This window comes from Homarus americanus, unplaced genomic scaffold, assembly GCF_018991925.1.
Source record: "Homarus americanus isolate GMGI-L3 unplaced genomic scaffold, GMGI_Hamer_2.0 scaffold50281, whole genome shotgun sequence".
Lineage (NCBI taxonomy): Eukaryota > Metazoa > Arthropoda > Malacostraca > Decapoda > Nephropidae > Homarus > Homarus americanus.
The window spans coordinates 1,236,405-1,251,673 of record NW_024742338.1 but is presented as its reverse complement, the minus strand read 5'-3'; the positions used below and the strand labels follow the sequence as shown (position 1 = coordinate 1,251,673).

General features: G+C 37.6%; 1 protein-coding gene across 17 annotated transcripts in view; it reads right to left on the bottom strand.

Moving 5' to 3' along the window:
• Positions 1–267: 267 nt before the first annotated feature.
• The window catches only part of LOC121876871 (liprin-alpha-4-like), a 126,069-nt gene continuing 111,067 nt past the window's right edge, over positions 268–15,269 (bottom strand). For all 17 annotated transcript variants that reach the window (XM_042382389.1, XM_042382374.1, XM_042382378.1 and 14 more), the window contains 5 exons: positions 14,361–14,509; positions 13,644–14,117; positions 12,896–13,052; positions 11,061–11,177; positions 268–7,738 (listed from right to left, as the gene is read on the bottom strand). In XM_042382389.1, coding sequence (XP_042238323.1) covers positions 7,661–7,738; positions 11,061–11,177; positions 12,896–13,052; positions 13,644–14,117; positions 14,361–14,509 — 975 coding nt within the window. In that variant the 3' untranslated portion in view covers positions 268–7,660. The remainder of the gene's footprint in view (positions 7,739–11,060; positions 11,178–12,895; positions 13,053–13,643; positions 14,118–14,360; positions 14,510–15,269) is intronic.

Below are 15,269 nucleotides of genomic sequence, written 5' to 3'. Positions count from 1 at the left end.
AAAACCACAACAGGATGCCCCCCCTCCCAACCCCCTACTTACCACCACAAATACAAGACACCAGCCTGAAAAATGCAGCAGAGGCTAAGGGATAGGCACAGATTTGATAACTCAGCTGCCATCAGGCAGGTTGAAGCAAAGTTTAACACCTGAATGTCCTTCCTAATGCCAACCCAAAGGGTGGTGACAGCTGGCAAGGCAGGGCTGCAACTCTGTAATGAAAGACTACCTACATATCCCAGGATTCTGCAAAAATAAAAACTTATCTACTTTAGAAATCATCTTTTATTAATGATATATTACATGAGTTTTGAAGTAATTTGATGTAACGAAAAAGAAGACGATGACACAAGATATGTAAAGAGCTGCCATGATCCTAACCAATCTTGTACAGCTTTAATGTTAGTGTTAGCTATTAACCCGGTAGTATTGTCTTCCAGCAGCAGCGGCCACTACAGCTCCGACATAAATAAGTGATCTTTGTGACTACTCGCACAAGGATCATGGCATCGATGTTTAACATAAGTGACAGAAATCAACACAGCAAAACCTCTGCAGTAGACATACTGATGAGGTAAACAGTAAGATTAGTGGTAGGATTGGTGGGCCTCCTCCTGAGCCCGGTGATCACGCACCAGGGTTGAGGCGTCACCAAGGAGACTTTGGTTGGGCTCATTATTCTACATCTGAACAATCTACTTACATAGCTACACTTGGAGATGATTTGATACATAAAATATACCTGGCCAGTCCATATTTGATCTTTTGGATTCCACATGACTTTGCAAGACCACCTAGATTACATAATAAGAGTAATTAAGATGATCAAGATACTTTCAACTTGTACTCAGTGAGCAGCTTCCACAAAAAATAACCATATACAAAATTCTGACACTAAAAATATGATAGACATTAGTCTGAATTAAGTTGTTATCTTTATAATTAACTAATTTATTGCCCATTTGTCCTAGAATTAAACATATAATGGCACAAAACACTGACAAGATCATTAAACTGGTGCTGTCTTGCTGAGAAAATATAGCACATTTATGAAGATCCTTTAAGAGAGATGACTCGGTCCAAAAGAATGCAATAAAAAAAAATCATATCTATGGAAAAATAATTTTCCATTAAATGCCGAGTGAATTACTGAATGATGGGATGAATGACAACAGGTGAAGCACAGCACTTGCAGAAAATTTGGTAATACTGCAGGAAAGAACACCAGAGGTTATACAAAGCAGAGGTAGAAGGGTTGGGGGCCTATACAGTACACATTAATGGCTTAATTTGGAAATTTGAAAAGGTAATTAATAGATGACCTTTTGGGGAAAAAATACAAGAAAAAATAATGGTTTGTACAGTGTTGTAAATTCAATTTGGGATTTTCTTTTTTCATAAACAACATTCTGTAATGGAAATTTAAGACTACCATTTTTGGCATTTTATACCAACCTTTACAATACGATAAAATTAAAACCCAAAAAGCACCCTTTAAAAAAAAAAAATCACAAATACAGGTTTACAAATGTTAAATAACTATCACAGAGGTACAAAGGAAAATTTTAAATTAATATCTAATTTGCCTTTTTTCAATTAGCATTCCTGAAATTATAATGACTTGACTAATCTATTAAGCACCAATAAATAAATCGTGTGTCTATATTTCTCAACCGCAGCACAATCTTATAGGTGTTGTTCCTTCTCATTTTACTAAGTTCTCACTCTTTTTTAAATTCTGCTTATTGTTCTGAGCTAAAAGTATTTTTATCATTCAATTTATTTATTTCATCTTTGATGGTGCATATTGAAAACAATTACAGTACTTAGTTTGTAACTGTAACAGGCAAACCAACAAGCAGAATTCTACCAGCAACTTCATTGTGCCTGGTTTTAAGATTTCCAACACATAAATGTACTGATTTACAAGTATCTACTATGTGTTGGAAATATTCTGATGTTTCTCCCATCTTTTAAATTAATATGGCATGTTTTATATATATATATATATATATATATATATATATATATATATATATATATATATATATATATATATATATATATATATATATATATATATATATATATATATATATATATATATATATACACACACACTGGATATGTATTATAAAAAAAAAAGGTATTCATGTACAGTAATATGTATGTATTTGTGTGTACGTAATCACTTATTTAGAAACTTATTAACAGTTCAGTTGCCTGCTGGTCTCCTGACAGATAATATGCAAGAAGTTATCTAAAGGATGATCTTCACTCTCATGCCCTTCTGTTATACTGTATACAGTGATGGTAACACTCACCGTAATACTAACTCAAGGTTTACTAATAATTTACGACCCAACTTTGGTAATTTTTCAAATAAATGTAAAGTTATGTTCAGTAAATATCTCGATTACTGTGGTGTAAAAATGTTTAGTGACTGTCAGGAGGAAATTTTGCAAGTGCCATTTTATTTTGTGTGAGAAGACAACATATTAGAGGTAGATAGACACAAATTACAATTAGCAGCCAGGAAAGGGAAAATAAATCATAAACGTTAGCCACAGGATGTGAATAAAGACAAATACAATGAGACATAGATGGAATGGTCATCCAGATTCAACAGTTGCAATCTGGAGGGCAAACAACTTCGCTTCAAAAATTATTTTAACGTGGGCTAAAGACCTATTTCTGCGACACACTCTTAGCACGGAGTTTGTGGTTCCTATGGGAATTTACTAGACCATCTAGCACATATTGTTATACTCCTAGCACACACATATATTGGTCTTACCAATTCCCACTTGTTTTGTAGCTGCTCTCACATAAGAGTGCTTGAAGAGGTAGGTAAGTAGCACTATAATTTGCAATGAAATAGGTTCTCAATCACTTTAGTTACAATAAATTATATACAGTATTAAAGAAAGAATTTTGAAAGGATGATACTGTATTAAGACCTTCAAGGAGAATATCAAGCTGCTCATGAAGGAGTACCTAGGAAACAACTAGCTTTCTGTTTAGATTAAAAGTGTGGGATGATAAGATGATGGAAAAGTTGTAACGATATGAAGAGGCTAAGTGAAGGGGAGGTGATGCTGTATATGTGATACAGTACTCTTGTAAGAGAATCAAAGACTATAAACCCCCTGTATAAGAGACAGTTCAAAAGGTTTAAAGACAGCAACAGTAATGGTAGCCAAATAAAAATGCTGCAGTGTGACAAAGTATCGAAAAATTATTCTCCTTAGCATAATGGGTAGGCAAAGAGAGAATGTGAAAATGAAAATAGAATTACAGAGCTCGATAAGATTTATACAGGTGTATATAAAAAAGGTATTGTAGATTATAGTTTTACACTTGGATGGGTTTTAAGCGGAAACAATATGCTGTACGAGTATTCGAAGAATCTTAAGAAGTGTGGGGTTAAAGATTTTGTTTATTTTTTTTTCTATAAAGACTATTCAACCCACTTCAATGTACATGTACAGTCTACCTACACTAGTGCATTTCCAGGGGTTCATCATATAAACATTCCACAAATCATTATCTTTGATATACCGTATTTGTTTTAATATTGCTTTAACTTGATTGCGTATTATGTTTTCGATTGCGAGTTTCCTTCTGTCGAATGTAAACAAACACAGCGCTGCCACACTGCACAAAATCTGACGAGCCCCTGTAAATGCACTAGTGAAAGGGACTGTACATAAATGACTTTGTTTTCAGACAAATGGATATGAGGTGCCAAGACCTTGATACGGTGAAGAATAGCGAATGGATGAATATTTAAAATAGAAAGAATGTGTTACGATTTGGTACAGAGAATGAAAAAAATAAGTTTCATTGAATGACAGCATTTCAGTGAGGTGACAGTGTAATAGGAGATAATGAGATGAGGTTGGTGAACTAAGGAGAAACTTTACCAAAATGTACCAAGATTCTTCAGTGGAATGAGTTAACACAGGCTGTCCTTATGATGAGGAAGGAAAGGGGGTGGAATATTGACTGATTTTACAATACAGTACAGTAGTACCTTAAAATGAATAGGGGTAACTTTGGCTTTGAAAGATGTATATAAAAGATATTTGAATACTGTTACTAATATTAATATTGGAATTAATAGTACGATAGTGGAAGAAATGTCAATGAGGGAAGTAAGCGGAAATATGTGAAAATGTCCTCTACTTGTGTAATGTGTATGTGTTGACAGTGTATTTACAGTTTTTACCGATAGAGCAACAGAATATGTAAATGTGGAGTATGTCTACATAATACACACAAAAACAATTCTACACATGACAATGCCTTAATGCCTGAACCAAAGAATCTGTTAGTTGGGCCACCTACAGAATCTGTTAGTTGGGTCACCAAAAGAATCCATGAGTTGGGTCACATAGAGAATCTGTTAGTTGAGCCACCAAAAGAATCTGTTAGTTGAGCCACCAAAAGAATCTGTTAGTTGAGCCACCAAAAGAATCTGTTAGTTGAGCCACCAAAAGAGTCTGTTAGCTGAGTCACATAGAGAATATGTTAGCTGGACCACCAAAAGAATCTGCTAGCCAAGTCAGAGAATGAGCAGGACAAACTGGTAAATTGTTTATATGAAGTGTACAAGAGGAGCAATAGGAGGTTGTGAGGTAATGCAAGAATAAATTAGGCACTCATATTAATGTAATGTTTGGCTCAATGGTGATGAACTGTCAGTTAGGAATGACTTCTGGTGTTTGGGATAAAGAAACAATGAGGATGGCAACAGAAGGAACAAAAAGGTTGTAAGAATAATAAAAGAAGGAAGAAAGTTGTAGGTATAAAAGATATTAGAACAGAAAAAGACTCCTTGAGCTAAATTGTCCTTATCAGACATATTTTCCCTAGGTAAAGAATGTTAAAAGAAAGTGTTACGAAAAAGTGGCACGGATGAGAACCTATTCAGATGGCATGAGCATTTAAAGTGTATGACAGTAGTTTGGTGAATAAGGTTATGATATTGTGGTTGCAGTATGAGTGAGAAAGACAGACCACACAAGAGATGCATAAAGTGTGAGGGTATTATATAAAATACTGTCAAAGGAATGATTTGGAAATCACATGCAGTGGAAGCATTTTGCACATGAAAATTAAGAAGTAGATGAAGAAGCAAGTTTCACTATACATCTAAACTAATTGTGATAAGTAAATAGTTGTAAAGTATACTAGTTAATAAGGAAGTCCTCATTATCCTCTTTAGTTTACTTTGAAGACAGGTTGAGAATGCATATTAATGTTATGTGAGCCTTTGTACAACTGATGAGAAAAAGACTAATAACATTAACACAAGAGAATGAAATATAAACAAAAAATCAATATAAATACCTTTTTAGGAGCACAATTTCTTATACATTCAATAAATAAAATAAAAAGCTTTATGACTATGCATCAGGCAAGCAGCTGCAATTAAACTGTAAGCTTCTGTTGTAAAGATAAAGTTGATGAAGGAATCCAGCCAGTCAGTTGAGCACAGTGTAGTCTCTCACCTCTTGTTGATTGATGACTATAAAAGCAATACTCTTTAAGAGCTATGACAGCATCACAAAATTAGGTCTACAGAAAGCTTTTCTTTTCTGAGGGAAGAAGGGTTGAGGGTAAGGGACTACAGCCACACAGCACCAGAACATAAGGGGAAATTAAAACTAAAGTTGCATCATGGATGATTACAGGCAAGATGATCAGGTAAAACATGAAGCTTTACATATAACAATGAGGTGAGTATATCTGGCATTACACTGAACATTACGTTGAGAATGGGACACTACTTACACAAGTTTCACAGAAACAATCAGTCATACTCAACATCAATGTAAAGTGCACTGTACAGACCATATCTGTTCCTTATGACAACACGGCTCATTCACAAGTTAACTGGCCAACTCTGTCTTCTCAATAACAGCAAGTACACTTCATAAAATCCAATACACAACTGACCAGTTATCAATCATAACATAAAAACAAACTGGCACTGTTTGCCAAGATCTTCATAATGAGGAGACTTTTTACATATATTAATTACAAAGACAAGTTTGGCATGTAAAGTATGGAAGATAGCTTTTGTCTTCAATTCACCATGCACATTCATAACTAGCCATAATCCTGCTCTGTACCTCCACATGGAAGTCTCCACCGTATCTGACAGAAGTCAATATAGTTAAAATCAAGACACTGTGATTCAACAATGATGGCAATACACAGACGATTACATTATAAATCATATGTGCGTACAGACATTGCACCAGATACACATACACTGTATTCCTGTGATGAACTGGAGGTACTCCAAATGAGCTACACATTACTAAATAGCCATAAACACAGTCTTGTACCTGATCTGGCAGTTCCAGTCACACCGGATGCACAGCACAACATTCTATTACCTGTGCATTTCACTGATAATTTCACAATACTGAGCAACCAAATAATTCTGCATAGTGTTAAACATCTAATTGATATTCTTTAAATTACTGGAAAGCCTAAAAAATTAAAATTCAGGAAATTTTGAACCAGATATACATGACACCCCTATACACGACCAGGTAAAGATTACACACACTGACAACATGACCTCACTCACATGCCTCAACATGACTAGCCAGTAATATTCACTTCCTTGTAGAGGACCCAAAAATATCATTGACACCTACATGCACCATTAATGCCTCAGTTGCATCCACACACATTCTATTTAACAATTCACACCAACATATCATTCACTGCTTCATCCACACTTCTGTACAACATTTATTCCTGTATATACTTAAGCACATTATCTGGTAGTGCATTTCCCAAACATCACCAGGCAGGTCAACCTAATCTTTGAAGAATCCAGCTAGGCTCATCTCTATATTGTGTAGTTGAAGGACTTTATACTTGTGCTTATGTCACAAGTGTTTGACATGATCATACAGTACTAATGGGCTTCAACTGCCACAGCAACAATCTATTTCCATCAACATTTCAGTTCAATATAATATATCCTGATTCACAGCCCTGCACAGTACTAGGCAGTTTCAACCATACTAGGCTAAGTTGTTTAACACTTAGGTAAACCAAGCATCAGGTCAACAGAACATGCCACACCACACCACTGTCCACTGATTTATAGCCACCATCGACTAGAGGTTCTGAGAAGGTGATTCTTTTAACACTGCCTTAATGTCAGTTTTTGCAGCTTGTTAGTTCACTAACATTTGCATTTATCTTAATAAAATCACCTTTTACATTGCCAGTGAGTGAAACACACACAGACTGCAGAAGCTCTTTGTGAGTACAAATGACAAGGCAGATGATACGTGATCCTCTCATGGATCCGAGTCCAGCTCAGGACACTGGCAGTCTACTACAGTGCCCGAACCCCACAACAAGCAACAGCATGCAGTTTTGTGTATGACAATAAATCACCAGAGTAATTTTCCTTATTATACACCCTAGACCAATCAGTATTAGCTGTATGGAGTCAACAGTCGAGGGAGTTAACTACTCTTGCAGGGTTGGGTAAACATGAGGCTGGGGCATTGAGGGCATGTTCAACAACCACTGGTTCTGCCATCACTGGTCATCCTGTTGCTCTTCTTTGGATTCATTAAACAAGTCTAGCTTCAGCATCCTTAGCTGTGGGGGCCTCATATCAAGATTTATTGATATCTGTTCGATCTGTTCCAGTTGATAGAAGATTACGAAATTCCTGATCTAATAATTGTCTTGCCTGAAAAATGGAGAATATCACATAAGTTAACACGTCATAAATATAAAATTTGTGACCAAAATCTTTAATATCTCTAACTTATGCATGGCAGCACCTAACAGATGAAAAGAGAAATGATTAGTCCAGGGTATTAAAGTGACTGAGTAACAGACTCTGTATGCACAAGATGTATCCCTTTTTGCCACCACTACATGCTTTACATTACAGTGTATTTCTTTTACTACAGCCTCTAGAAGAGGTTTTAACACTAAGAGTCTGGAGGATCCAGCGGCAGCACATGCTTTCAGAGAGCAGCTCGAACATGGGCTGATAAACAACCCGACAACGAGCAACCCAAATACCAGTGCCGAATGGGATATTCTCAACACTGTCGTGACAAAAACCTGCAGAGACCCTCGGCCAGATCGAAAGAATACACCAGGACTGGTTTGATGAAAATGACCGGGCAAACAATGTACTCAGCAACACGTGCTGCTTTAACTGACTGGCAGAACAACCCATAGTCTAGGACCAAAGCTGATACCTTCCGCAAGAAGAAAGCTGTGGCCCAGCAGGAACTTCACAATCTGAAGACTGACTGGCTTCAAAATAAAGCATGTGAAACACAAAAATTTGCAGATCAGCACATGATAAGCAATTTTTTTTAATTCCACCAAAACATTTTATGGGCCAATCACTCATGGTGCAGCCCCCCCCCTCCGCTCATCCAAAGGTAACTCCATAATTGGATGAGGTAACTACTGCCATCAAACAGATGAAAAATAACAAAGCCTCAGGGCCTGATGGAATCCCAGCCGAGGTGTATAAATCAGGAAGACCTCTGCTTATCAGCTGTCTCCACTCTCTCCTGGAGAATATATGGGAAAAGGAGGAAATCCCCCAAGCTCTTACAGATGCCTCCATCGTCAATATTTATAAGAACAAGGGAGACCGGTCAGACTGTGGCAACTACTGTGGGATCTCGCTGCTGTCCGTAGCTGGCAAGATTATCGCCCGAGTCCTTCTAAACAGACTTCTTCCTGAGGTGGAAAACTTCCTCCTAGAATCTCAATGTGGCTTTAGACCATCACGTGGCACCACTGACATGATCTTGGCTGCCCGACAGATACAGGAAAAGTGCAGAGAACAGCGTCTGACCTGTACATGACTTTCATCAACCTAACCAAGGCCTTCAACTCAGTCAACAGGGAAACCCTCTGGTGGACCCTCAGCAGTTTTGGCTGCCCACCAAAATTCATCGCCATTGTCAGGCAACTCCACGATGGCATGAACGGCAGTGTCCTGCACAATGGCACCCAATCTGAGTTCTTCCCCATCCAAACAGGGGTTAAACAAGGGTGTGTACTGGCACCAACTCTCTTTTCCATCTTCTTGGCTGCCTTCCTTACTTGTGCCAGTGCAAATTTAGCCGGCGAGGTGGACATCCGGTACCGGATGAAGGTGTCTTTTCAACTTAAGACGATTTCAGGCAAGAACAAAGGTGTTGGCAGCTTCCATTACTGAACTTTGTAGACGACCTTACCCTTGTCGCTCACACTGAATGCGACCTACAGGAGATCCTGAACACCTGTGCAGATGTGTATGCACACTTCGGCCTTGAGGTGAATGTACGTAAGACTCGGATTCTCTTTCAGCCTGCCCCTGGTTCAGCCACACCTCCACCATCCATCCAGCTTAATGGTACTACCCTCACTAGTGTTACCCGCTTTCGGTATCTCGGCTCCCACCTGTCCACCACCACGGACATGGATGAAGAGATTCAGCATCAAATCGGATGTGCATCTCAAGCCTTTGGTAGACTCCGAAATCGTGTCTTCAGCTGTAGGGAGCTGAAATTATTTACAAAGTTACACGTATATCGAGCAGTGGTCCTTCCCACCCTGCTATATGGCAGCGAGATACGGGTCACATACAGGAGGCACATCAAGGCACTTGAAAACTTTCACCAACATAGTCTACGTTCCATCCTCCGAGTTCGCTGGAAAGACAAGAGAACAGATGCCAGTATTCTTGCTGACACCAACTGTAGAAGCATCGAGGATACCATTATCCATGAACAACTATTCTAGACTGGCCATGTTATCCACATGGACTACAGTAGACTGCCAAAGCAGCTACTTTACAGTCACCTAACGAATAGTAAACGTAATGCTGGCGGGCAACTGAAGAGGGATAAGGATAGTCTTAGGAAAACCTGAAAAAGTGCCAAATCGACCCCCTCACATGGGAGACGATTACTTCACACTGTAATGCTTGGAGGAGTACCATACAAGAGGGTGTCAATACTTTTGAGTTAGCCCGACTGCATAACGAGGCACACAAGCGCCAACGCCGGAAAGACATTGCCACCGCCCCTCTCGTACTAGTTGTAGCCTTCCACATATGCAACTTCTGTGAACGACCCTGCCAGTCCCGTATCGGCCTCTTTAGTCACCTCAGAACTCAACAACCTAGGTGACATCCTTAATAACTCAAATCATTATATCAAAGCTGGATGATCATCATACTCGGTTTCGAGTGACAGCTAAGTACCCTCCTGTAGTAGTATTTCTTTTACATTTAGAGTATGTCCTTTGAGGAAGGAGAGTCTTGGGACTGGAATAAACACCACACACAAATGAATTAGATCATCTTAAGATTAGACACCCGAGCTTCTATAACTTGATAATTAAACACCCTAATGCTATCCTAACCAACTATGTTTATATAATTCTAATCCCTTAAGTACAAAGACTTGCTGGTAAATACAATATCATAATACATGTATAATCAAGGAAGTTATTCACTGTACTCAAGGATCATTATACTTATTAAGTTAAGATATATTACTTTATGGGTTAATTCATCATACTTAGAATTTGGTAACATATTCAAGGGTTAAGTCATTATATGCTCATAAAGTCAAGATATATTAATCAAAATAATAATGGTTCACATATGAGTGTATTTCTGGACTGCTAATACTGTACTATGAGCCTTCTAACATGTTCATCTTTTCTTGAGTTATTTTGTAATATTCCTATACAGGTACTGTACTGTAATTATCATTCAACCCATTATGTACACTGTACACTCCAACTCTATAAGCACTATGCATATATGAAAGATGAATGAAGAATCTGAAACCATTCCTAGATGACAAGTCCCATTCTGCTCATTCTCACATCCATCGTGCCCAGGTGTTCAAGAAGTTTTTGTTGAGAGTGTACAGTAAATACATGTGTATAAAATATATACACACAAGCATATATTATTCACTATCCTCACAATGTCATATTTTTATATTTTGACATACGGTAATATAATATATATAAAGCCTCACCTGAGTGTTTTGTGTAGGAATTTGTAATGCAAGAGCCAAAGCGTTGTAGTCAAAGCTCTCATCCAATGCTACTAGTGCACCATGAACTCCCGATTCTATGAGATTATTTGCATATTCCTGAAAAACAAAAGAAACCTCATTGAATTACAGTGGCATACCCAGAAATTTGTTAAGGTTGAAATACGAGAAAATTTATACTTTTTAACAAGTTCATGATGAAATTACCGTTCTTCATATTAATGAAAAACATGGTAAAACTACTGGGGTCCCATTCGGTACTTGGGGTTTTAGGTCAGGTTCTCAAATCCTAATTCGAATCTGTTTCGCCACAAATGCAGCAACAAAGTCGTTTTCACGAGGTCAACGCAGTGTGAGGGAGAAGCAGACAGCCACTCGTCCTGTGCAGACCGATCAGAGCAGCTGGACCCGAGGTAGACACAGTCGGATTATCTGCTGTGCAGAAGAGCCTTGCTGTCACCACTTCATATACTGAGGGCACAGAGAGACTACACCATGTGGAGGAACCCATGGTGGGGTGCAGATATTACCAGACTTGAGTGATGTTGCTGTCCCCCAGAAAGTGGTCAGAGTAGTTAAGGCTGTCCTGGAGAAGTGCATGTCTTTGATGGCCTGGTGGATGGGCCTGACGACTGCCAGAGAGGAAAATCGAGTCGGGAGGAGCCGACTGAAGAGCCAGATGACTACCCAATGAGACGTGGATGTGCTGGGGAGTGGCTGTTGGCACTTCTACTCAAGACTTTATTTTTCCCATTTTGTTTCTGTTAAATGGTATGTTCAAAATTATGTGTTGTCATAATGTTGAGTTCAGTGTATGCTTGGTTAAAAGTGAGGTGTTTTATCCCATCCTTGTCTTGGAACCTGCTCAACTATGGCAATATAAACCATTCCACCTAAACCATCGTGAGGATCCTTAATTGCAATACGACGTACCTACCTGCAGTCCACATTTATCCACACACAACACTGTTCAATTTGTGATGCTATTATTTTTATTTATTTCATTCTTGTTATTATTCTTTCTTTTCTTATTGTTAAAATTAGTTTACTTGGAACAATTCATTAGCTCAAGGGGAGGGGGTGACAGCCTCACCAACCCCCCTTTGGTATGCCTATGTTGAATTATATACCCAGGGAGACGCAGATTCACACCAGGAGACGCCTCATAACTCTTGACAGTAATGGTGAATACGTAGGTCAATTGTACATATTGTAGATGCTGACATACAGTACAAAATGGCTGAATACAGGAGCAAAAATACTTTCAGTCATTCTCCCCGGCTTGACAACCTCCCTATTGATATCCTTCTTGCTGATTTCTTCCATATTGACATCCTCCATATTTGATATCCTCCATATTTGACATCCTCCCTATTTACATTCTTCTTACAGACATCCTCCATACACCACCAGATGCCATGTTTTCCTATCACTCACAAGCTCTGATATTTCCTGGAAGTACGTCTCCTCACTTCTAGTACTGTACAGTATTTCCTTAACCCCTTCCTACCTTGTTATAATACAGTACTGGAGCAGTTTGAACTTTCTTTCCCATCCAATTATATTTCACAATCTGATTCCATTTTTTGAAGTGTACAATAAAATTATGGCAATGCATTACTTACAATACTACTTACGGTATCTCTTTTTTTTGTATTTTATACCCGGATCAATATTTCAACAGGTTTTTTCTTTATCTGCATAACTTTAAGAAATGGACAAGCTATATCTTCTTCACACAGAGATAACAACATCTCTATACAAGACACACAAACAAACAATAGGTAAATATGATATCATGGCTTTTATTTACTCACCTTGAGACCTATGAAAGTAATCCACTTTATAACGCGATCATTGGTCCATACTAAAACATCTACATTCTCTTCTTCGCACACTCGTCTCCGATCCTCTAGAGCCACGCGGTCATAATTGACTTTCTTCAGCGCAGTGATACCAAATTGAAGTGATGTTCTGTGGGAAAGTTAACACGATGAGGCAAAATTTACATTGGAGTGTATACAACTATTATATTGAATCAACAGCAATATATATATATATATATATATATATATATATATATATATATATATATATATATATATATATATATATATATATATATATATATATATATATATATATATATATATATATATATATACATATATAGAGATAGAGAGAGAGAGAGAGAGAGAGAGAGAGAGAGAGAGAGAGAGATAAATAAATAGATATACTTTACCCAAAATAAGTAAGTGTTTTGATAAAATTATAATAGGTAATTAATTGATCTCAAACACAAGAAATGACACTTACAATTACAGTAGATATAAAAATTCTCCAACAAGTTCAACCAAACCCTCCCAAGAGAAACTTTGTGTTGACTAAGCTCAACCAAGTCTTCCTCACAAGTGTTTTTGTCTTGCCTTTCTCTGTGCCCAAGTTACTGGGCCTATCTCTCTTTAAAATACCATCTATCAACTAATACCAATAAAGGGGAGCTTTAATTCCAACAAAACAAATTTTTCAATTTTATATTCAATAACATGAAGAAAAAAGTCTCACCTATGAAATGAGTCAACCATTTTCAGTTGCCCTCTTAGATCTTTTTTGGTGAGATGATCAAGCATTCTTGCATCCACTAAACACTCCATGAAAGTTGTCCGGTACTGAGGGAGACCTAACGCTGGCAACCACTCATTACCAACCCACTCGTGGTTCATATCGCCGAAGGCTAATGTAGTGCGGGAAGTCTTGGGTGCTGATGGAGACGTCAAGGAGACCATTTCCTGGATGGCCAGTCGCAATTTCAGGCGGTGTAATGGATTAGAGATACCAATCTCACGTTGAATTTCTGCATCACTCAAAGCAGACATTATCGCTCCGGATTTGACATTTGCTCGACAAGCTGCCACATACCAAGCAGGCATGCCAACCCAGAGCTCTAGCCACGCCACTATAGTTGGACCATTCCATAACGCAAATGGAGTTCCAGCTTTCATGGCCTCAGCCAATAGCTCATGTCTATACCCAGGTAAACTGAAACAAAAAATAAAATGGCCAAACATGACTCCTGTCCATATACAAGAACCTAACAAATAGAGTACTTTTTATTCTAAACCTACCCAGTATACTGTAATGAACAAACATTCTGTATAATTTCCATATTTGACATCTGTTATCTTTAACTCAATATGATTCATATTTTAGGAAGGTATAGTATATTCAGAATCAAGTACATGATAAAATAGTAAGGTAGATATTTCTCATTACGGGACTCACTTCTTTTTGGTACGTCTATCGATTTCTGACTTCTGTCCTAGTCCAGCTAAGGATAAAGAGTCTGAAGAACCAATGTCACCATCGCTGTAGATCCCTGAAGAGCTTAAGCCAGAGCCAGGATGTTGTAGGGCATCCTTCATTTTCCCTTGCTGGATTGGAACAACACACAATAAAAATGAAGAAATAATTTTCTAAACAACAAGGAAACTTTTTAATTTTGACTTTGAAGAGATTAAATTTGGAGCAGCAGGCTTCAGTAGTACAAAATAAAATATCGTAGTATACGAGTATAATTTTAAAACGGATTTAAGCTAGAAAATGACTAAACACAATTGACTAACTACTATATCTTGCCTGATGAGCTTCAACAGACCCTGAATGTACTTCTGCTCCTCTCGACCTCATCAGGAAATATTATTATACTGTACTATTATCCTCTGAAGGAGCTACAAAAATATTAATCTCTATACTCATACAGCAGATATATTATGTCAACTGGCAATTTGCTAATTTTTCATGACAATTAGTATAAGATATGAAACCCAACAGAAATGGTACATCCCCCGGAGATTGAAAAATAGAACGAACTCCAAAACAACTCAGTCGGCAACAAGTCCAATAATCTCATGGAAGTTCTTATCATGAAGATCCTTCTCAACAAAAGTTCAATCAATCCAGTGAGTCTATGTGAAGTTATAAGTGGCTAAACACATTTGATAGAAATGAATGGAAAACAATGATGGGGAGCAACATTAAGACATCTCACTAATTTTCAATCAAGGGATAATTGAAACGGCATAAAAATTTTATATAATATTGTTCAATTAGGAAGAAACTACAGTACATAGTGTTATTAACATACTGAAATATCTTATACTGCATAGAGAAAATTCAATTACTGTATATTCT